Source organism: Hermetia illucens, chromosome 4 (assembly GCF_905115235.1).
Source record: "Hermetia illucens chromosome 4, iHerIll2.2.curated.20191125, whole genome shotgun sequence".
Taxonomy (NCBI): domain Eukaryota; kingdom Metazoa; phylum Arthropoda; class Insecta; order Diptera; family Stratiomyidae; genus Hermetia; species Hermetia illucens.
Genome location: NC_051852.1, coordinates 139,662,690 through 139,687,407, shown reverse-complemented (window position 1 = coordinate 139,687,407; position 24,718 = coordinate 139,662,690). Strand labels below are relative to the sequence as shown.

The 24,718-nt window shown below is 40.6% G+C and overlaps 1 protein-coding gene across 2 annotated transcripts in view; it reads right to left on the bottom strand.

The window, feature by feature from the left end:
- Positions 1-24,718, bottom strand: part of LOC119656249 (G protein-coupled receptor kinase 1) — a 119,236-nt gene that overhangs the window by 12,258 nt on the left and 82,260 nt on the right. For both annotated transcript variants that reach the window (XM_038062663.1, XM_038062664.1), the window contains exons 2-9: positions 22,812-22,888; positions 22,617-22,690; positions 22,298-22,399; positions 22,137-22,211; positions 4,177-4,238; positions 4,061-4,112; positions 3,791-3,982; positions 3,523-3,678 (exon numbers count right to left, since the gene is read on the bottom strand). In XM_038062663.1, the coding sequence (XP_037918591.1) occupies positions 3,523-3,678; positions 3,791-3,982; positions 4,061-4,112; positions 4,177-4,238; positions 22,137-22,211; positions 22,298-22,399; positions 22,617-22,690; positions 22,812-22,888 (790 nt within the window). The remainder of the gene's footprint in view (positions 1-3,522; positions 3,679-3,790; positions 3,983-4,060; positions 4,113-4,176; positions 4,239-22,136; positions 22,212-22,297; positions 22,400-22,616; positions 22,691-22,811; positions 22,889-24,718) is intronic.

The window sequence follows — 24,718 nt, the reverse complement described above, 5'->3', positions numbered from 1 at the left end:
ACCCCTGCGCCCGATCCATCCTCCATAACTGACCCGTCGGTGAAGATTATTAGGTCTGTAATCTGAAAAGACTCATGGCCACTTGTCGACCATTCTTCTCTTTCGGTGATTACGACAGTGTATGTCTTTTCAAAGACGAATCTGGAAACCATATGATCGGTCGGCATCAGGGTTACCGGATGTTTTTCAAGGAATTTCCAGATAGACGCATGCCCGTTTGATTGGCCGCCTTTCCACGCCCCAATGGTATCGAGCCTATATGCGTCGTTGGCCGCTTTCCGTTTCACCTCCAAGTGAATGGGGGGTAAATTTAGGATAGGTTCAAGTGCCGCAGTCGGCGTAGTACTCATTGCTCCAGTAATACTTAGGCAACCAAGTCTCTGAATCTGCGTTAGCAGCTTCCTGCCGTTAGCAAAGTTCAGTCTTGGCCACCAGACGATGCATGCATACATCAAAATGGGTTTTATTATGGATGTATACATCCAGTATATCCGTTTAGGTGAAAGTCCCCAGGTCTTACCTATCGAATTCCTACAGCACCAGAGCAATCTGCAGGATTCCTGGTATTGTTTCTGGATATGATTCTTCCACGTTAACTTGGAGTCGAAATGTACTCCTAAGTAATTGACTGTTTGTGCCAGCTGGATTTCCGCCCCTGCTAAGGTGGGTAGCGTATAGCTGCCCCATCTGATGTTCCTAGTGAACATAACTAGTCCAGTCTTTCTAGCGTTCACTGTGAGTCCATTGCGGAGGCACCATCTGTGGATTACATGCAGAGTTGCATTCAAGCGGTCACATACTCTGCCCGCAAACTTGCCGGTAATTATTACGGCTAGGTCGTCCGCAAATGTTTGCGCGAAGACTTTTTGTCCTCCAGGAGCCACAGCAGGGTATCCGGCAGTGCTTATTCACTTCTATTGTTGTAGTCTATTGTGTTTCGAAAAATTTTTCATTTTAACTCAGTTAACTAAAACTATTAAGACCCATTTTATATTTGTGTGTAGACTATACACTTTAGAATAGTTTTAAACGAGAGAGGAGCGTCAGTTTGTCGTTGTACGTTCTATCGTTCGCTTGTGATTTTATAATTCATTCGAGAAATTTTCCGTACAAAATTGCCGAGATGTTGTAAAATTTCGAAAGAAGACCGAAAAAGTGCAAGAGCATATTTGTGTAGATCGAAAGCAAGGTCTAATCCAAATAAAAAAAACTAAAGAGGAGGCTACTACAAAAAGTACATCATCGAAAAAAATAAAACTGAATACCAGTGCCAACCGAGTCATCGATTTTTTGCTTGTTTTCTCAACTATCGCAAGCTTAGTAAAATGTGCTCAGTGTGATGGTCCAGTTGAGTTCAAAAGCAGCAAAAAAGAAGGCCTTGGCTTTCAAATCCAAGTGAAATGTGCCGATTGTGATCCACGTTTTGTACCGTCGAGTGAGAAAACTGGTCATCGCTATGAAATCAACACTAGATTTGCTTTTGTAATGCGTATATTAGGTTTGGGTTTAGCAGGCTGCAATAAATTTTGTGGTCTCATGGACATATCAAGTAATTTTTTATCCCAACCGTCTTATTTAGATCTTATGACATCGACGTCAAAACGACTGTTGAAAAATTTCTTCTTTCCGTCGCAGAAGAAGAAAAACGAAAAACAAGAGAAAATTCGGAATCGGAAACTTTGACCGATTCTGGCGACGGCACGTGGCAAAAGCAAGGCTTCAGCTCTTACTTTGGTGTCACTTCCTTGATTGGATATTGAACTGGAAAAGTTATTGATATTTAGATAAGTAGTTTGCACTGTCAGCTTTGGGAAAAAAATTAAATACTGCTGAATTTAAAGAGTGGCACGAAACACCTTGAAAATAATGAATGTCAAGCCAATCATACTGGACCATCAGGAAACATGGAAGTTAATCCTGTTATCGAAATGTTTCGCCTTTCAGAAGGAAAATACGGAGCAAAGATCATCAACTATATCGGAGACGGTGACAGTAAAACTTACGGTAATTTAGTAAAATCCAAACCTTACGATCAGAATTTTACTTTAAATAAAAAAGAATGTGTAGGTCACGTGCAAGAAAGGATGGGAAAATGACTACGTGATCTGGTAAAAACTACTGTAGAAGAAACAGTTGTAAAAACAGGAAAAAATGCAGGTAAAAAACGGCAAATGAAAAAAACTCGGCGGCAAAGGAAAACTCACCGGAAAAATTATCGATAATTTGAGTCGATACTACGGAGCAGCAATAAGGCATAATTGCGATTCGATAGAGAAAATGAAAAATGCACTCTGGGCAACGATCTACCACCAGCAGCCAACAGACGACAACCCACAACACGATAAGTGCCCGAGCGGTGAGAACTCGTGGTGCCCATATCAGGAAGCTTTGGCTACAGCAGGAGTTGCAAATTCCGTACATAATTACACTCCACTTCCAGAAGATGTCTCGAACGCGATCAAACCGATTTACGAAGATTTGAGTAAAGACGAACTTCTGGAAAGGTGTCTTGGAGGTTTCACACAAAATGCCAACGAAAGTTTGAACCAGCTAATTTGGAGAATCGCACCGAAAAAATTATCTGGCAGCAAACAAATTGTAGATTTTGCATCCTATGTAGCTGCGTGTACTTTCAACGAAGGTGCTGGTGCTTTTCTCACCCTGTTGTCGGATATGAACATCAGCGTCGGCCCAAGCGCTCACGAATACGCAAGATTGGAGGACAGTAACCGCATTCAGAGGGCCGAGATCCAAGCTGAGCAGCAGAGCAGAGAAGCCAGGATAAAGCAAAGACTTGGAAAAAAAGAGGCTGAAGACAACGCAGATGTTGCAGGGACTTTACTTTATGGAGCTAGAATCGATGATTCTGTGTAAGTAGAAAAAACAAATTTTTTTTCTTCACTTTTTCGCCTCATAAACTTTCAAACGCGTTTTTCTCAAAACTACTTTTTCAAAGTCCGTGTTCACTGCCATTTAAAAACTACTTGACCGATTCATTTCAAACGTGGTACACATTTTCTACATATAAAATACCTCCCCCCAACGTTTAGTTTACATTTTTTTTTTAATGAAGGGGGTTTCCCACTCACAAAATGACGGAATTTTTTCGTGAAAAATAGCAGTGTACACTTTAGATGCCACCAAAAATTTTTTAATGCAAAAAGAATAATAATCTGAGAACGTTGGGGGGAGGATTTAATGATACTTTGACTAAATTTTAATGCTTTTTGATTTCAGATAATTTCCGACCGAGATACAGTGAACATTGCAAATTGTTTTTTTTTCAAGGCGTTCTGGGGCAAGCACTGTCACCGGCTTGTTTTTCAATATTTCAGTTTGAAAAAATCAGAAAATATTGTTAAAAATATACTTAATAATTTATAAAAGGTTTAAATAAATTTGCACTATTCATTGTTTAAAAAAAAAATTCAAAAAAAAATGTTTTTTCCTACGTTAAAACCCTTACCCCCCCTTAAGGGGACAAGTTTAATTTTTCTGACTGTGGCAATAAAAACAACTCACTTCGGCGGCGTAAAATTTCATCTCAGACTCTGTAAAAACACCATGTTGTGATAAATGATAGTGTAAGTCTCCTCCGTTCATCAAGTCGAGAATAAAACACAATTTATCTGGAGTATGAAATGCATATGTCATACAAACTATAAAAGGGCAGTCGACCTGCAAATTGACAATAAAATTAGATATTAGAGGTCACCAACAACAAAAGAATTTCCTTGAAAGGAAATCAAGTTTTATGACCATAAACAGAAAGAAAAACTGCAAGACTTACTCCAGTGCTAACTAAGGATAACATAGTCCGCTCGTTTAGGGCCAGCGTTTCGCCTTGTTTCATTTTAATACGCTTTTTGTCTAAACATTTCATGGCATACATTTTCCCAGTGTCTGCTTTACGACAACCGTACACTTCACCAAAACCGCCACGTCCTATTATTCTATGTACACTAAAATCGTTCATTGTCAGCTAGTGAGAGAAATGGGAGACAATGAAACGAAATTTAGTTAATATTTCTTGATGAGGTGAAATTAGGGAGTCTCTTACTTGTATATTCAGTTCTAGATTTTTCCACTGACAAAATCTTGTAAATTTATCACTGAAAAAGTTTAAAGGGAAATTGTTATGAAAAGTTAGGAGTGCTGAGTTTAGAGCGAACGTACCTTTCTAAAAATTTCTGAAATGGTTTGCCTTTTAAGTGGTTGAAAATCTCTTCGATATATGGCTGAAAGAAAAGAGAATTGGAATATAAATGGTGGTTACACAAAATGGATTGGCTAAATTCTAATCATTTCTATGGATAAAAACACACTTCATTTTTACAAATCATATATTCACCCTTGAGAATAATCCCCATTGTTATCTTTGATCCGTTCCCGTTTGAACAGCAGTTCCACCTCCATTTTATAGGACTTTTCTAATTAATAGTTAAACTTTTTAGAGCTCTTACTACAGTATTTGCAGTTACACCGAGAGCGTTCCTACCGACTTTGTGGGGACCAGTTTCAAACGCTTAGTAGCAAGCTGCCTTCAATTTTCAGGGCAATAGATCTAACAGTATATCTCCCGATGATAATATGCTTTGCACGAGAGCAGCAGGTTTCACCGAAACGAGTTATTTGCTTTACGATCCTGTCGCCCACGATGAGGTTGTACGATAACGGCGTCATTGAAATTTCGGTCTAAATTTCGCTTGTTTGGAAGGCAAACTCCGGTTGATGCTTTGAAGTTCCTCAAGCATTTGAGAGAATGGATCAAATAACAATGGGGGTTTGGTTTTAAGTGGGTAAGTATGAATTCAGTGGGCTTCCTTTTTTCATGTACTCTGAAAAATATGTTCGAAGTGGTCGCGTGTTTTTTGATAGAGGATTTCAAGAGTGGATTTGAGAAACTTGAATATAGTTTTTATATCACTACTACAGTTTTTAACTCTGTAGTGCAGATTGAAATAAATTATGAGACAATTAAAAAACAAGTCGGGAAACCGGAAGCTGGAAGCTTCAGATATGAAAAGTTTTGTGCATTTCCTTTATAAAGGAAGTATAAATTTGTCCCATTAGTACGTAATATGCGCATATATTATGGGAGAATATCCACTTTCGGATGATATTGACATTCAAAATAGAGAATTTCCAAAGAAGTGTCAAATTTGGCCTATGATAACTTTGTTAGTAATAGTGCGATTTCCACCAAACTTGGTAGGATCAAGCTCTACATCATAACCTACATTGCTGCAATTTTGTGATGCTAGGATGAAGGGGGGGGGTTCTGCAGCCAATTATTGAAAATTATAGTAACATACTATTATTAACCTTATTTGAAGGAATATCGATATGGAAGGTATTTCGGAGCCTATAGTGGCAGCCTCTTGATTTTTTTAAGGTATTTCGTTTGGGCAGCTTCTGAGAATGGCCCCGTTAAATAAATGATCACTTTCGACCACTCGAACTCCCCGCGTTTCCAACAAATGTCAAAACTAAGACAAGCTTAGGAAAGTACTAACTGAGACCTTTCATTTGATACCCCATGACTATGTTTGGTGGAAAAACCATTTACACCCCCCTTTTGCATGTATGGGAACCTCCCCTTAAATTCGATGTAAAAGAATGTAACTCACTGTATGCGTGAGCGTTCACAGTTCCCATCTTTCCACCAAATTTGGTGTCAATCGCTGCTATAGTCTCCGAGAAAAATGCATGTGACGGACAGACCGATTTGAATAAGGTTTTGTTTTACACAAAACCTTAATTAGACGGAACCTAAGGCTTCATGATGGTGTGTTGATAAGTTGATGGAATTCTGTTAACATCAACTTTACCAGCTGACGGATTTCTTCAAAAGATATTTTCATGATTTTAATCCGAGACTGTAGAGAGAAAATCCAGGCCCGGAGTGGAAGTTATTCTGAAAAGGGGACGCGAGGTAAAAATTACACGAGTCTCCTTCTTATTGTTAATTTTTACTAAAATTTCTGTTCCGGGACTGGGGGAAATGCACCCTTTTCCCTTCTTCTCTCCGGACTGTTTTTACCTCAACTACTTTCTCTAGTTGCTGCATGCCGATTAATGTTGCATTCTCAAAATTGGGCACGCGCAAAGTCCTACCAAAAACTCCGTCGAATGGAAAGCCTGGGAGAACCAACAGGCCTGTGGACTCGAAAAGTACAGGGAGCAACCGCACCAGGCGCGGAAGTTTTACCAACAAGTCAGCAGGATGATGCTGTATACAATTCGATGCTCATCTTGCCGAGACAAAGAGGGAAATCTGATTTCCAACAGAATGGGCATATTGGAGTGATGGGTTGAATATTTTTATCAATTGCTTAACAAGCAAAATATCGGCGAGTTGAAGGTCCCGTCAACTGAAGGCGACGGACAAATGCTGCCACCACTAATCATAGAAGAAACCGTGTCCGTCCGTGCAATCCACCGGCTTAAGAACCATAAGTCGCCAGGAGCCGATAAAATTACAGCCGAATTGGTTGAATATGGAGGCGACAAATTATACCAAGTGGTTCATCAACTGATGCTCAAAGCGTGGAGACAGCGAATCAATGCCTGACGACTGGCAAAGATACATAAAAAGGGGGATATCACGCAGTGCAGTAACAATTATAGAGGTATCACGTTGCTTAGTACCATATATAAGATATTCTCAGCTATCTTGCTAGGCCGGATAGCCTCATACACTCAGAACATCATTGGCCCATACCAAAGAGGCTTCACTCCAGGCAAATCAGCAACAGATCAAATTTTTTCTCTGCGTCAAGCGATGGAAAAACTGTTGGAATATGGTCATCAGTTGCACCATCTTTTCATCGACTTTAAAGCCACCTATTACAGTATAGCCAGCGTAAAACTGTACAGGACCATGAGAGAATTCGATATCCCAACGAAATTGATAAGACCAATGAGCGAGGCCGATCAAAGCAGCATGATCACTTTCGAGACCATTTAACATCAACAACGGTCTAAGACGAGGGGATGCCCTATCATGCGTCCTCTTTAATCTGGACCTGTAGAAAGTGATCCGTGATGATGAGGTAAATGCGAGAGGCGCAATGTTCTTTAAGTTCATCCAACTACTGGGCTAAACTCGGCATCATGGGAAGAACGACCCGAGACATACAAACTTTCTTCATCCAGATCGAGCAGACGATGCGATATCTCGGGCTGCACGTTAATGAAGGCAAGACGAAGTACATGGTGGCAACGCCAGCATCAAAAACCAAAGAAAGAACAACATCGAATCGCACTGGTCAAACGAAAACAATAAAGATAAGAGACTACAACTTTTAGACCGTTGAAAATTTCTCCTATCTAGGGTCGAAAATCACACCCAATAACAGCTATGACAATAAAATCCGCGCATGGTTGTTGGTAGCGTACAGAGCCTAATTCAGCTTATAAGAACTGTTTCGCTCGAAACGTCTCGCCATAGAGTCAAAGCTCTTACTGTACAAGATTACGGTCTTGCCAGCCCTTATGTATTCCTCGGAGACTTTTTGCTTGTTTGTCAACAAGCATATTTAGATGCCTGGATATCATTGGTTATCAGAAAAAAGGAGGTTAATCCAAATAAACTATCCTTGAGAATCTCCTGCACGTATTTCTTCCAGTTAATAATAAACACTAATGGAAGTCAACATTCAAGTATCGTTTACGAAAAATATGATTGAAAAATTTTACTGCATTATGTGGGAAGGGATCCTAATTTAGAATGTAACCCCTGGTGCCATAATTTATCAAATTATTTATCATCCCTATCAATCCCGTTGATCGCTCGACGATGCCCTATCTTGTTGGAGTGGGGGAACCCTATTGGCAACCAGAGATGACACGAAGCTAAACGGTAATAAAAACCCCAGCCAAGATGTGAACTGAAAGTTCACAGAGGTTAAGATGTGGTCGTGAACGATGAACTCCGGGTACCATGCGGCCCCCAATTTAAATTAGCCATGTCTCGGAAATAAGGACCTCTGCCGATATCGGCTTACTTTCCCCGGTAAAACTGAGGCCCTTGCAGCAAATATGAAAAATTTCATAAAATTAAAGACAAAACAAAAACCATAATTGAATTTTGATCGTGGCGATCCAACTTTGATTGAAGGGATAACCCTGCGCTCATCGACGGCGAACCTGAGCCTAAATTTAAATTTTCCACTTATTCAAGTGGAAACCAATCCAATTGGGATCCAGTCTTTTACCGACGAGTCACTGATATACCTGTCCTTTTTTTATTCAGGGAAGTTTTGTGACCTTGATGAGAGGATTCAAGGATCCTCTATTCTTCTGAGTGGCTAGGAGAATGCGCATAGCGCAATAAATAACCGGTTCAGTGCTTATGCATTATCGGCAGAAATTTTTTGTCAGGGGAGAATGTTTTTTCAGTTTCCTGTTTTTCTCGTTGGGGATATTAATGTATTGTTTAATAAAATTAAGGGTTGAATGTCCGGGACTATGGCGTCGTGGTCACTAGTGCTAAGTACAGTTTGTAAGAAGCCGAGGGAATTTGTGTTTTGGATTACGAAGGTGTTACTTTTAGTAAAAAATAATAGTTAAGGTAAATGTTAATTATTCCTTGTATTGAAGCCATTGAGGGTCAGGCTGAAGTGGGAGGTGCTTCTTGTGTTTGGGGAGATGATTAGCTTGCAACCATTTGCTGTCAATGTCTTATATCGCTTTTTATTATTAGGGATCACGATTTGATAGCAGGGTGAATGACACCAATATTATTAGGATTGAAAAATTATGGATATATGATACAAGAAGCAGGAGTTCGTCTTCTTGTGAGATTCGAGAGAGATTGTGATAAGTGGTAAAAAGATTATCGCGAGCCTTAATAATAGGGAAAACAAATTGATCAATTCTAGGTCGAGCACGTTTGACGGCGCTATGGCTGAGGGGGTAGAGCGTTAGCCTTGCAATCTCGTTATTGTGGGTTCGAATCCCAGTTGTTGTGGATATCTGTGTTTTTCTTGATGTTTGTCTGGCTACTGTGAGTTTATTGCTTGCACAGCGTCAAGTGTGATGATAATGAAACTGAAGCGCAGTCTCATTGAAGAGAAAAATCAATAACAACAATGAGATTGCGTGAATGCTGCTCTAAACTCTACTAAGAAGTTAACAGAAAACACGCTGGAATTCGTTCAAGAGTACTGTATCTTTTCCGGTTCCTTGACGCGTATCAACTTTTTCCAGAGGTTCGAACTATTCCACCATTGTCCTGCGCCATGCAGTTCCAAAAAAGGATAGGAGATATTAACTTTCAGAAGTCTAAAATCGGTAACAACTGTTTTAAACACCAGATCTATTGTATGAAATAATTTTGTGATGAGTTCTTCAGATTTCTACTTCGATGTAGTTACAGTACAGTATGGGCCCAATCGGTCAAATTGTCAAAATCTAATTCTTGAAATTCCTGATATGTCTGAGCTTTTGCCTTTGCCTTAGCTCTATAATGCAGAGGTACATGCATAAAATCAACTAAGTGAACTCTTAAGCAAATTCCATACTTCAACTCAAAAGTAGAAGATATAAATATCTGTCAGTTTTGAAATTAACAATTGTTTTCACACCTCTCATATTTCACTCAAGTATCCCGCCAACAACTTCAAAGTAAATAAACACCAACCCCATTCGCGTAATATTCAACAATGTCAGCGAGGAAAAATGTTCTGTACGTAAATAAGAGTTGAATCACTACGTTAATATGATTTTGGGGATATTATTGGACTCTTCAGCATCTGTTCTTTATTTATTTGAAATATGATTCAGCATCTGAGAAAAAAAGAACGAATCCAGGTTATAATTGCAGATTCCATTGCGAAGTGTGGATCATATGGTGCAAAACTTCAAAGTTCATGTATTTATTTTCAAATATCATCGTCATGACAATTGGATGTATATACAAGGAATATCTGAGTTTTGGATATTTAAAGTGCATTGTTTGTTCCTTATTTTTCTCTGGAGATGATTACGAATCAGCACTAGTCAAACTTTTCAAATGTCCTTGATTTTTTTTATCTTTCAGTCCGACACTCAATGCGAAGTTAGCCTCGATCAAGGAGTTGCATTGCAACAAAATGCTGATCCTAATTAATATCTGCTTATGAGCCCCCAAGCACTTTGACTATAGCGGCCCACCGTCTAAAGAAATATCCCAGACAAGTTTATATATCGTAGGATATCCGTTACAAGAAATGATGCTATCTGCTGCAACTGAAGCAGATCAGCACCAAAGATCTGATGTCTGATGCGTCCATGGGTGAAACATTCACATAGAAAATGCTCCGTGAATTCCGTTTTCTCATTATAGTAGGGGCAATTATCTTCTGACTCTGGGAAACGGACCTGAAGAGGGAATTAGTGAAATCCTTCGTGCCCAGCAAGCGGTTTAGAAGAAAAAAGCCTCGTCACCGAAGAAAACTAACACGAAAGTTTCGAGGGAAGTTGGTAGTTCCTCGATTATGGCCTTAACATTGACAAAAGGGCTTCCCCTTTTGGCAGTTTGTAAACCCCAGCAACGGAGAAAAGTGGGCAGTAGGAAACGTCTTAGGCCGATATTGTTCCGAAAGTCACATGCGATCTGGAATTGACCGACTGTGGTGGTAGTCGTATCAGGTGAACGCAGAAAGGGAACCTGCTCTTAAATTTTAACAAATTCAGTCAGGAATCAGTGGATAGTTTTCACGGCCAGGTGGACAAGGTACTAGATGAGCAAGCAGAAATAAAAGCTCGAAAACAAGCGATAAGAATCGAATGCAAGGATCTAGGCGAGATTACATCGCGAAAGGATATATGTACTGCGTTAAGGGAACAATTTAACCTTAGCGGAATAGAACAAAGTGTGATAAAGATGACGAAGAAAGCATATGGGGTACACGAACCTCTATTATTAGGTTCCCAATGTAATCAGCGGTTATACTGATTACTGTGAGCAAGGTAAGAAAAGATTGAGTTGTGTGCCGAATTAGGGAGTAAGTATCTCTCAAGAGATGTTTGAGATGCTTCGATTGCGGTCACTTTGCAGCAGCATGCTCTAGCCAGCACGATAAGTCAAAAAGGTGGGAGAAAAAACAGAGTCTTCTCATAAAAAATTGCACTGGAGATCGACGATGCATGTTGTGCAAAGAGAAAGAGAGATTGGACGACCGATACGTTGCAGGTGGCGGCAGGTGTCGGGCATATAACCGGAAGCTGAATCATAAGACTAAATACGGTTAATACTAATCAACCTCGACCATTGCGAGGCAGTTCTAATCTGTTTCCGCAAACTAGAGTCAATGTGGACGTTTCAGTAATTTGGAGACCTTATCGAAAGCACAGTCTTTGGGAGAACGACTCATCTGTAAAAGTGACGTTAAGAGCATGCGGAAGGCAAGCCATACAATAAAGAATGGGATTCTTTGGAGCCGTAAGGACGAAAGTTGACATCTGTTACTCCTCCTCTAGTGCGACATTAGCGCAATATGAGGAAATGCTAGACAAACGATTTCAATACGTTGTTCTTGCACTGGGGAAGCCCAATGACGAACACCTGGAGTCAAATCTTACTTGAAACTTTCGCAGAACTGGACATTGTACTAGCCATTATTGGATACGTGTCCACCGCCCGAGGTACAGGGTTAGGCTCGATCATCGATGTGACTTACCTCAATAGACTTTTCTTCGAGAATCGAGGGATTCCACCAACAAGTATGTTGCTTCCCAACTGGTCCGGTCCACCATCAAGTGGATGGCGGACTTAGGAATTCTTCGATACTTAAACAAAAGTCTAATTTAGTCTCGGCCAGCTTAGGCTTGAATTTTATAAGGCGGTTTTTGTCCTCGTTATAATTCTTTCACATGTCATGTTTTTGAATTGATATAATGGAGCAAATGCCACCTTGTAACCACTTCGGTCACGCTGCTCTCAGGGCAGAGGTGAGGTAGCGTCTGATGAGCTGCCTCTCCCTGAACGAAATCGCAAGTCATTTACCTTAGTAGCTCCTTGGCGAGAAGAACTGAGCGGCGGGTGAATGAACGCTACATCCACAGTGAACATCAGACCATCTTTTTCGATATTAGAAACGGAGGAGACGACAGTCGAATGCGAAACAGAAGTGGGAAGACGGATAGCTGGCTGGTCCACTAGAACTTTCGAGAAGAAAATATTCCGAAGGGAACGGCGTTGGACAAAGAGGGTCAACTATGTCAGGCGATAGCTCAGTCATATCACTCTACATGGTGCTTCACCACAGTAGGAACCTAAACTCGTAGTGGAACCAGAAAGTCAAACTGTTGAGATAATCGTGCCTGAAAACGAGAGACTTTGTCAGAGGACAAGAGAGAAGTGAGTAAATCGGCAAATAGAGAAAGAATACTGTCATATTTGAAGTAGCCTTAAGAGGGCCATACGGGGAAATAAGCAGCATTGCTACAAGTAGCTGCGCCTTTGAGGCAATTTCGAACCCTTGGGTGCTGTCTACAAGGTTATAGCGAACAAGATTCTGGGTAAAAATCACCACAAGGAATGTACCTGCGAATTTCGTTCAAAATAATTACAATTTTTTCCCCAGAACAGGAAGAAAATGGACCTCAGCCAACGGTTCAACAAGACATTTCGATCCCCGGGATGACGAGAAGGTACTGCGAGAATGTGGATGAATTGGAGATAATAAGGTTCCGCGATTGGACGGGATTCCGAACAAAGCCCTAAAGTTGGATGCTAAAATCAGACCCCGCGTACATTGAAATCGTAGATGATGGAAGCAGGCCGAAAGAATATAACAACAGATGTTCCGCGGGGCTTCGTTTTGGGGTCCCTGAGGTGGAACGTAATGTTTCTTTTCGGTTTTGCAGGACACTTGGCGGTGGTGGTAGTTTTGAAGCACGCGGAGAATCTGGAACATTATGGAAACCATTCATGCCATCAAAGCTTGGTTACGAATGGTTAACCGACCTGGTGGACGAAGAGGCGGAGACGCACTAATCGCAAAAAAAAACCATTCTGTCAAAATTCGAGTTGGTTTTACGAGGTCGTTTCAAAATCGGTCATTAGATACCTGGGGGTTATGTTTGATGCCAGTTTGAGCTTCAAGGGGCATTTGAACTATGTGTGAGAAAAGACATTAAAGGCTAGTTCATCTCTAGCAAGGATGATACTTACTACTGGAGGATTAAAATATAGTCGCCTGCTGCATATTGCAGGGGTAGTGACATGGTGAACTGGAGGAGGGTAAGTTCGGCGTATCGGTCAATAGTGGGGAGGGTATGCAGCGCATATAGAACAGTATCAGATGAAGCAGTGTGTCATCACGGAAATTATTCCTTTGGAACTTCTAGCGAATGGGGTGCACTGTTTCTACCAGAATTCAGCCGATGATACCCCTTCCACAGCGGTGACGTGAGGCCTCTGGATCCATACACTGATCCTGTTTATGGAGAAATGAGTCTGTTCCTTACAGGACACGGTGGATACAGGAAGTACTTGCATCGCTACGGATTGGACCCGCCGCTACACCCGAAGACCCAGAGGATGTTATGTTACATTGCCCAAGATGTGCGACTGTAAAAAGGAGTTTAAACGACGCCCTCAACGCGGGTCTCATAATCTCGTGGAGGTGATATTGAAGTCGGCCGCAAATTGAAGCGCGGTAAATGCAATAATACTCGTAACTGTGAACGACGAAAAGCTGCAGAAACTGTATCGAGTTTGGAAAGCGCGTGCTGATTTAGGCCGAGGCCTTCCCATCAAGTAATATTTTACGGTGGTCTCTCAAGGATATGGACGGGGAAATGGGGTGGTTTTAGTGGTTGAGAATCCCACACTGCAGCAACGTGGCGCAGTAGCATCTTTTTAAGATTTCCACCAAATTAACCTGCAGCTTGTCAAAGCGTCCTTCTCGCTATGGTAGCGAGGTTGATAAAGCTGCAGGACTACCCTTATATTTTCGTGGTGTAAGAGCCATGGGTTCGATTTAACAAAGTATGCAAGCAAGAAATCAATTAAGGGGGGGGGGCATTTATGATGAAATATCCATAAGATCGAGAGCTTATGTCCTGATGTCGAAATTGCTAGAGGCAACTATGCTGCGCTATGCTCTATTTCCACGACCTAGTTACGGTTATCTTACGATATCTGATTAATGGTGAGAGAAAAAAAAAACGTCATAGTTGCCTTTGCCTACTTGCTCTATGATTCTTTGTGTCCTTCACCGACGCAAGAATTTAGGGATCTGGTAGTGTATGTAGAATCAAATAGTCTCGAACTCTTAACGATCAACATATTTCTTGAGGGAGTAGCAAATGCAATCCTAGCGGAGAGAAGCTATTTGATTTCATCACTTCAGCTGTTCACATGACTACGAACATAGGGTGCACACCTACGTTCGTAAGGCCAAGAAGATGTAAAGTAATTGACATAATAATCTGTACTTCAAAGGTGTAATTCTGATACTTTTCGAACAACAATATAACATTTCTTGTTAAGGTAAGCGAGCTGCTTAATTTCTCTTCGTAGTTCACTGACATTTTATAGAATTCTGTCAACTTTTTCTGAAAATGTTTGATCAGGGCGAGATATTAAGCGGAATTCCCAGAATGAAACCATTCCTTGGAGAATTTAATCCCTATTTTTTTCGGTAGTCTATGTTGCAATTTTTGACTTTCAACGAACGAAAATAACATTAGCATTGCCAGAGATTATTGATTCTAGGGAAAACTACCGTCAAAATAAGAAATAACCTAATATTGATTTTTAACTATTTATTTGTCAGTGTTAAAGATGGCCATTATTAGGTACAACTGTTTGCCAGTTTTTCCTTAGAACTTCAATCAGTTAATTACGAGAGCTCCAGCAAAAAAATTCGCTTCAACACAATATCAATTAGAAAAGGATAATGGAAAGAATATTGAAAATGAATATCGTTGTAACCGGTATGTAGGAGCCAAAGAAAATATAGCAGAAAGGCAACTTTGAATAGAACCTCATCCTGAATAATTTTGCTACTTTCTCTCGCAAAATACATTGAATTTTTCGTACAGACCCAGAATGAGCATACGATGCCAATGCAAAAAATAACCATAAACTGAGGACAACATGGCAATAAAGTATGTTGCGTGTTCGCTGTGTCTCGTTCACTAGCAATGACAAGGACTCTCCCTATATTTGAAAGATTTATTTGTTCCAAAAATCGTAAGGTTACTGCAATAAACACTCGATGGCGTAGGGAGAAAATACGTGAGAAGCGTACTTAGCACGCGTTGGGACAGCAAAGCTTGAGAAGGTGAAAACTAACTATAAGAAGAATGGCTCTCGAGTATAGAGTTGAGAGGTGCAAACAATCGAACTACGGAGTCGAAAAAGTTAATAGTATTAGTGGTTGGATTGGCTGCATTTCGATTACAAATGTGGCCGGTTTTAACTTGCCTTCTTCAGGAAGTCCCCCATTTTTCGTATGGCTTCCGAAATCCTCACCGTTTCAATGATACTGATAATACCAAACTGAATACTTTGTAGTGATTGATGATGATTAGTATCCTTAATCAATCAGGGCCTTTGGACATTGGGAATCTTTGTCCAGGCTAATCTTAAAGTAATCTTATAAAGATACATTCTTTTTATAGGTGAAGAACGCAGTTGTCCATGTGCCTCTTTCAATAAGCAAATTTTACTAAATTATCTGAAATGATTGGTATATGTATCTATTTTTGTTGGGTTATTCAATGGAAGGGCTAATTTTTAATTTAACTCCTTCTCCAAGTATAATACGCATTCAAGGGATGATACCATCTTCACATTACACTTTACAAAATCGCAACGTCATGACATCTCGGTCAATATCCCCCGGAATTTTTTTTGTACATTTTGCTAGAAAAGCATTTACTGAAAATTATTAGCATCCACCAGCATTTGAGGTCAATCCACGCTGCTTTTTGGAACCTACACATCAATTCATTGGGAATAAATTCAATGGACATTCAATTTCAAATAAGATATTGGCAGGACACATGATTCCATTGATCCCCGCGTTACGTGGTCAAATATGATGACAAAGAGGAAATTGAGTTCATCGTATTTGAGTTTGCCATCGGTAATTACCCTGAAATATTCTCAGAATAACTTCGTGTCCGTCGTCCGAGATGTGTCCAAATTCAAAGGCGACTGTCCATATTCTATCGTAGGATGATAGAAGGGAATTCATGTGATTAATAAGTAGATAAGTTGTCCTATTTTTCTTAGGAAAATAGTGGGAATAAATGTTCATCAAGAAGTGACTGTTTGATAAGGATGAGTAATAACGAGCACGCAAGGATAGTTATCTATAAAGAAATAAACACATAAATCCGTAAATTTGTATTAAGAGAGATTATTTGTGGTGAAAGTCATCAGGATCAGGTGGCTACCACACATCTCTGCCTGTCAGGATAGGAATATTAGGCTTATTTTCTATTAAATAGTTGGAATTAACTTATTTTGTCAATTTTATTGCTTTTCATGATTCCTTAATTCGTTAATTCAAGAGGATATTGTAGGAGTTTAGTAATTTAAGATACTTCGATTGGACCCAATTTTTTGGCATTTCAATTTACGAAGAACTCCTTAGGTGAATTAACTGTTCTTCATTCCCTTTCATGGGCCAGATTAAAGGTTTCTTAGCTCGGAAGCTATTATCAATTTGCCTATATAGCTTTGTGGCACCCTCGACGTTTGAACATCGTTTTTTTTTTGCAAATAGAACAGGATGGTTGATGAAAACGAGGACGTGGTGAGCTATTCCATCGACACACGTTTGCTTGTCGGCGTTTTTTCCGAGCGAGCTGAAACTGTGCAGTAAAGCTTTGCCAACCAACGTGTTACCGACGAAGCTCTGCGTCTTTTTACGATGATGTTGGCTTTGACGCAAAATCCACATCCAAGGTTAAGGATATCGACCTCGATCTTCCTGAGGTACGGGATTCTACGATCAATGAACCGCCAATCAATTAGACGTTTGAATAAGTCTTAAGAGCAACGGTTTGAATGCGAGGAAATTTTGGACCAAGCTGGAACCGCAATGAGTGACGAAGTCGTCCAGTCGCACATTGTGAGTGCTAACCAGTATGTATGCAGGATATCCTTACCACACAAAAGGGTGTCGCACTCAGCCAAGTAGCTCTAGTTTTGACTGCACACGCACGAACCGTGGTAGATGCACTCGACCTCGCGAGATCACGCTCTCGTCCCCACGAAAACGGCGGTTGTTGGTGCCTTAACACTTTGAGTATCGAGGTTAAAGGATACGACAAACCTTGTTCGTTTCAGGAAATGTGATTGGCTCTTGCTATTAGCACAGCTTCAAATTTACGCCGGCTATTCGTTGTGGACCTAACATCACACTACACGTATCTGATCGATTCTGGCGACGAGCTATGTTTGTATTCTCCGTCAAAAATGCAGAACAATCCCTAACGGTCGATCTGCAGGAAACGATCCTACCAACAACACTTGCAGCTCATGAGTGCTCTCATACTAAGGTTTGCGGCATGATTTCACGAGGAATTTCATCATAGCTGGTGTGGGGTGGGCTATCATTGGTGCCAATTTTTTAGTTTATTACGATCTCACGGTCGATTTACATGATACACAGCTGATCGGTGAGCCAACGCTGCTCTCTTCGAGGGGTCAGATAGTGAAATGAGCCACGTCATATGTTAAGGTAGTCCCACAGTGGTTCGCAATACAACCAACTGCTAGAGCAGTATCCAGAACTCACGCATCCCGATGTGCGACCACCCCAACTATGTCACAATACAAAGCATCTCATCTTATCGGGACCACTGGTACCCTACAAGGTACGATAGCTAAAAAAACAGTTCGAGGCAATGGTCAAGCTTGGAACGGCACGTCTTTCGTCCAGCAGTTGGACGGCGCCGATGCACCTGGTTCCAAAAAAGGACGAAGACGGTTCACCATGCGGCTATTACAAGAGGCTCAACGCACACACGCACTCTTGTCGTTATCCAGTGTGTCACATTCACGACTTTGCGCAACAGCCTTGTGGGACGAGGATTTACACGAAAATCAATCTCTTAAGAGCCTACAATCAACGATCCTACCCTACCCTATAAGTTTAAGCTCAGAGACGTGGAAAGGCGACTATTCTTGTGTGTCGAGCCAGCCGAGGCGTCAGCAAAGCCAAATACAGTAGAATTTCGATAATTCGTATCTGTAAAAAGTAGCTGAACTATGGATGTTCAAAGCGGAAGTTATCTTTGTGACATCCAATATCTCTAGCGAAAATGAAAATTTCGACACTGTAACCTATATCAGCAGCCTTCAAAAGTGTCAGCAGTAATGCTCAGCACAACGCGGCACCGCCGCCTTCGAAAAAGTGGTAGATGCGTTTGCAAATCGGTGACAGTAACACTGCTTTCAATGAAGGGATGAGCACAGGACAAGATGTTTCTTTCATTGCCGTTTTAAAGCCAGTCAACGCTCACAAAAATGTGTACAATACGCTCGAGCACCCAGCTTATATACCTCATTGACACAGGTACGGAAGTAACAGTTATTGCCAAATTAATGTGTCCCACTCTACTAAAAAACGCAGCTGTTCACCGCCAATTCTTTACCAAGTACGACTTACGGCACCCGCAAATACCAAGTTGATCTGGGACTGGGGCCTACGGTACGGTGGATGGTTCACTTTAGCAAAATGCCTATGACTATCATCGGAGTCGATTCTTTGAACCATTTTAGCTTCATGGCGGTAAAGTATACATTGATGTGGAAAATACTCTCATTACATTGTTAAGGAAATCCTGAAAGTGTTCTTGACCATTGTCACACCAGGTACGGAAGGTAATTTTATCGAAAATCACATCGTCGCAAGGGGCAAGTCATTTGTTGAACCAGTTCCCCCGAAAAGCTCCGCATAGCTCAACAGGAGCTAAAACGTATGACAGAACTGGATATTTGTCGTCTATTAAATAGTTGTTAAGCTAGCTTGCCATTTAAGAGGTAATACAGTATCATGTAAGTCTCTTATTCCACAAATCCCTGATACATTATCGGCGGATGGAACTATATTTATCCGGAGGATGATCCAGCCTGAAAAGTCTATAAGGGAAAAATCTATGATAGAAAAAGAAGACGAGGCAGACCCTGCCCAAGATGGACCGCTGTCGTAGGTCAGAACGCCAGACAGCTAATATCGAATTGGTGGACCTCGGCGCAAAACCGGTCTGGAGTTCTTTATTAAGGCAGGTCTAGACCGGGTATCGGTTGTTGCGCCGTTGATGATAATGATGACCTGATGCGTACTTATAATTAAATCCTAATAGTCAAAAATGAAATTTGTAAGACCGCAACTATAGCACCCTTTGGGTCGCCATAATGGCTTTTAGAATGGGCAATGCCGGCCTGACATTCCAGAGATGTGTAAATCAAGTTCTACATGGACCGGATTTTATTTTGCGAAATGCTACATTGACGACGTATTAATTCTTTTCAAATATCGTGAAGACTGGAGCGATTATGAAACCAAGGGTCTTTGATAAATTTCGTCAAATGCTAGTTCAGGAAGCTTAAGGTTGAATTTACCGAGGCAGATACGGAAATTGAGTTTATTTCACAGTTTACCATCTAAATTCGCCACATTGCAGTCAACAACAACGTCGTAGTTGATATGCTAGCCCGCATAGATCCAATAGGGATCCCGGTTGCCATCTATCCACGCAGAAATTCTGTCGAGCTATTAGGCATCGATTTCTGGATGAGTTGGCCACAACCATCTGCACCGAAGCAATTACGGAAAAAGTGAAGCAACCAGAAGATCCTTCATCTGCACTAGAATGACAAAAGATACAAAAGGTATGTTCCGGCTTGACGAGACGGCCCCCTACATTTTCTGCTTAATTTTCACCCGAGGCCGTTTTTTCCACGCATCTGGTTGTTTCCTGTTTCACAGGCTACTCGTTGTTATAGTTATTTTTTCCGAACATTTTTTTATTTTTCAATGAGACTCTGTTTCAGTTCCAGTATCACTTAAGACGGTGCAAGTGACAAGCTCATAGCACCATATCCATGACAACCGGAGATCGAACCCGGAGTAACGAGACCCAGAAGCTAACACTCTAAACACTCAACTATCATGCGTTCTTTGGATATGCCAGAACTAATCCATCAATATCTCAATATCAATCCGGGAGTTTTCAATAGTTTCACTTGTATCTACGGATCCACTACCCCTTGAACGGCCACAAATATCTACTCTCTGGTCTACCGATTCACCCGATGGCCAAATATTCCTTCGGCATTTTTTTTAAGATTTGGGTATGTGTTTCAGAGCGCCTGAAACGATAACATGGACCAAGGCACGCAGTTTAAAGCATACATTTTTAGAGCATTGATATTGTTATTTGACTCTAGTTGTAATCTTTTTGTGGCCTGCCACTCGCAATGACACGGTCCAGGTCCAAACCTGAAAAGCACCAGAAATGGTCAGAAATCATTGACGCATTCTGTTCGGACTCTGAACATCCTTAAAAGAGGATCTAGCATGCAGAATCACAAAATTAAGTGTATAGGACTCCCCTTCCCCGTCCCGATTCGACTCCAAACAGTTCATTAAACAATTACACCAGCAGATGAGGTCACTATAGCCATTCTCGCTTTCTCATATCAAACGCAGTCCATTTTATTTCATGAACTAGTTCAAGTCATTGCACAATTTCCCTTTCTCGGGGAACCAATCATTTATTTGAAATAATAAAGCTTGTTTTTCCTATTCGCTAGTGATGACTTTTATTTTGCAAATACCGTCCTTGTTAGCACTGATGAAGGGAACAAGTGGTTCCCGAAATATCGGAATTTGCGTAATAAAAGTCATCAATAAGAAAAACAAGTTTTATTATTTCAAATAATTAATCGTTAGAAACACCGCGTAATTACACTCAGACCAATCATGTAGTCCGAGAAAACAAGGGAGCCCCAGGGGCTCACATCGTGGCAATCAGTCACTTGGAATGGAGTGCTGGTATCAGTACTGAGTCGATAAGTGTGGTCCTGATATAACGACGAGCCGACTCCGCTTGTCAACGGAACAAAGGCTGAAGAAAAAGAAAAAGAAAGGACCAGTCGCAATGGAATATCTGACCACGACGGCGTGTAGCTTGAAGTATTTTATTTCTTTGTCTATTATTCATTAAGTCCTCAAAATAACGTTTGTTGATTGTAAACGTACATCTGACTTTTTCTAGCCTTCTACTCTACAGTCATAGCGGTCGACGGTGTTACCAACTTACTACGAAAAATTAAATTAATGATAAACATTACACGGGCAGATTACCAATTTCAAGTGCCTTTTACAGAAGGTATGCCTACCATTGAAGATTTTAAAAAGAATATTTTTGAGTATGAAAATTGTGGGTCCGGTATCCGGTCTAGGTCTGCCTTAGTAAGGAATTCCCGACATCCCGGCTTTGCGCCGGGGTCCACCAATTCAATATCCCTAAAAACTGTCTGGCGTCCTGACCTACGCCATTACTCGATCTCAGGCAGGGTCTGCCTCGTCTTTTCTTCCTACCATAGATATTGCTTTTATAGATTTTTCGGGCTGGATAATCTTCATCCATACAGATAAATTAACCTGCCCACTGCAAGCTGTTGACCCGGATTTTATCCACAACTTGACGGTCGTGGTATCGCTCATAGATTTCATCGTTATGTAGGCTACGGAATCGTCCATCCTCATGTAGGGGGCCAAAAATTCTTCGGAGGATTCTTCTCCCGAACGCGGCAAAGAGTTCGCAGTTTTTTTTTGCTAAGAACCCAAGTCTCCGAGGAATAAATAAGGACTGGAAAGATCATAGTCTTGTACAGTAAGAGCTTTGCCCTATGGTGAGACTTTTCGAACGAAACAGTTTTTGTAAGCTGAAATAAACTCTGTTGGAAGAAAACAACCGTGCGCGGATTTCATCGTCATAGGTGTTATGGGTTGTGATTTTCCGACCCTAGATAAGAGAAATTATCAATGATCTCAAAGTTGTAGTTGTTTATTGTTTTCGTTTGACCAGTGCGATTCGATGCTGTTTGTTCTTTGCTTTTTGCAGGCAGGATATATAATAGTATGGTATTATATAATACAAATTTCACTTACCTCAAATAAATTAATGGGCACCTGATTTTTCATTAAGTATTTTTGTACATTGGCAACGGCTTCTTTGGAATATTCCTTTAAAAGAAAATAAAATTTCCATTACATCACGATCCTTCCGGAAAACTTTCCACTACAAATAAAGAAATTATTGCATAACTTACATGAGTGTGAGAAAGCATTTCTTTCATAATAAAATTGTCATATATTTCACGTGCTAATTTCATTCGTTCTTCGGAACATTCCGTCTTTTCAAAGTTTTTGATCTAAACAGAAATAAAAAAGAAATAATCATGAAAGCATGATAAGAGAATTGCATCAATTGGGAGTATTTTATATAAATTTCTTAAGTAAGCATTGAGATGTTTATATGGTTGTAAATGTTGGAACAAATGGAAAATTGCATTGCATTCCACTAGTTCTGTGTGTCGGTGTGTACTTTTAATTAAAATGTTTACCAGGAGATGTTAAATAAAAACTTACCTCTTCGTAAAACTTTAATTGTGGAACAGGTTCTTCCGAGACATTCTCACAGAAATCCTTAAATAGTAGATAACCTGCGTAGTTGGGAAGTTTTGAATTAGTTTAGCTTTTTTAATTTAATTTACTGAAGTTTACGTGAAAAAGTTGTAGAAACTGAATTAGATTGTGTGGATGTTCGATAGTAACCATGCTTACCTAATACTTGATTGAATATTTTATGAAAACTGATGTCATTTTCTTTTTCCAGATACTTGTACATAACACTACGAACACTGTAAAGAGAAGGAAGAAGACCAGGATTAGTTAATTGTAAGATAAGATATTTTTTTTCAAATAAGTTTGATCTGCAAAATTTATAGTAAAATAACAAGGCGGCCAAAGGATAGTAGAGACGATGGAGCAAACAACCTGAGAAACATCTGTTGAACCAACACCAACAGCTCTCTTACCAGATCCTTTCATACTTTATACCTTCTCGTGGTATGATTGGGAGCTCGTTCTGAACAAAAAACTACAGACGGCGAAGGATGAAAGCGAGTCATCGTGCCTACAAACGGAACAAACTGTGTCAACTGATTTTCTAGGTTAGAGGTTGACGTAGGGCTGGCAACCCTACCTGGAAAACTAGCCACGGAAGGACCCTCGGTTTGCGCAGGACAAGGGTTGATTTTTTGGAGAAGAACAACTATATCATACAGTAGCGGTCATCCAGCCTATTAGTCAACATAAAATGGAATCGTAATCATTCCTCTTCAACGGTGATATTGACATCTTCCTTGTATCAGATACTCATCTGATCGATAAATATCATTTTATAACACTCGGTTACAAATTCTACAATACAAAGCATCCTGATGACAAAGTTCTGGAGGTTTGGGATTCTCACCAAAAATCGTATGAAGCATTTTGTCATGAAGATTCTGGCGGTTTAGCGTGAATACCTCCCGTATAGGGGTAATCCCACGGTCCTCTTCGGACATGGGTTGATTTAGTGACCACAATCAGAGCCACGTCATGACTTGCATAGCTGCACTGGTTTATATTGAGTGGAGGCTTAGCATCCATATCAGTGGCAGCGAGGCCTATCTAATATCTCTACCGCAACTAAGGGGCACAGCTTCCGAGTTGAACAGCGTAACTCCATGCTCGAACCCACAAGGAGTGCCTACGATATGGGCACAACTACAACCAGCATAAAACTCCTATAAGGGGGCCAACCGGTCCGAGAGTATACCCCAGTAATTCTTCTGGAACATATCCTTTTGAGGACCATCCCGGTTCCCATGGTACCAGATAACCTTCGGTGAGGCTTCGTGACAAAAACCACTTCAGATGAGTACTTTGCAGACTGGGATCTGATTGCTATTCTCGAGTACGTGAAACATTTTTCTAAGAACCTTACATTATAAACCACGTCAACATGTATACTAACTAAAATGGGGCGATTTACCATCTCTGCGGATCGGTTTGTTTTTTTCAACACGCTTGGTAGAAGATCAGCAATATCAACGAACTGTGAATTCAACGTGATATCGGGCTTTATCTACTTTGGCATAACAGGGAATATAAAAACAAATTAACTATCTGCAAAACTCTATTTGATCTAAGGTCGGATCAGTCGCCAGCCCCCGTAGCATTTTCAAATTTTCAATTAATCTCTACAGACCCCACCAAGCTGACGACAAAGCAGACAGACGTAAGTATCGGAAGTGCATCTCTTCGCATTTACAAGTAAATGTGTCCTTGAAATTTAAGTCTAGACTGTACATCAAAAATAATTGACAAGCTTATAAAAAAAAGATGACAGTTGAAGCGTGAATGAAAACAGCTTAGATCAACAAATTCGAAAAACAATCTGGCAGCAACTAGAAAAGAGCTACAAGAAACACTGAAAAAAATGTGTAAGGCTCTAAAATGCTGCTTCGAAAAACTAACGACTTTTCCAACCACGGATCATTCCCTTTAGAGAGCGATAAAGAAGCTCAGTAGGCTAATCCTGCGCGATCCGATTGTCGAACGAAAGCTAGATGAGGGGTGGTGCCAAGAAGGTTCAACCAAACCTATAGCTAATGGAGAAGAATTACCAGTTTTGATTCCTTAAA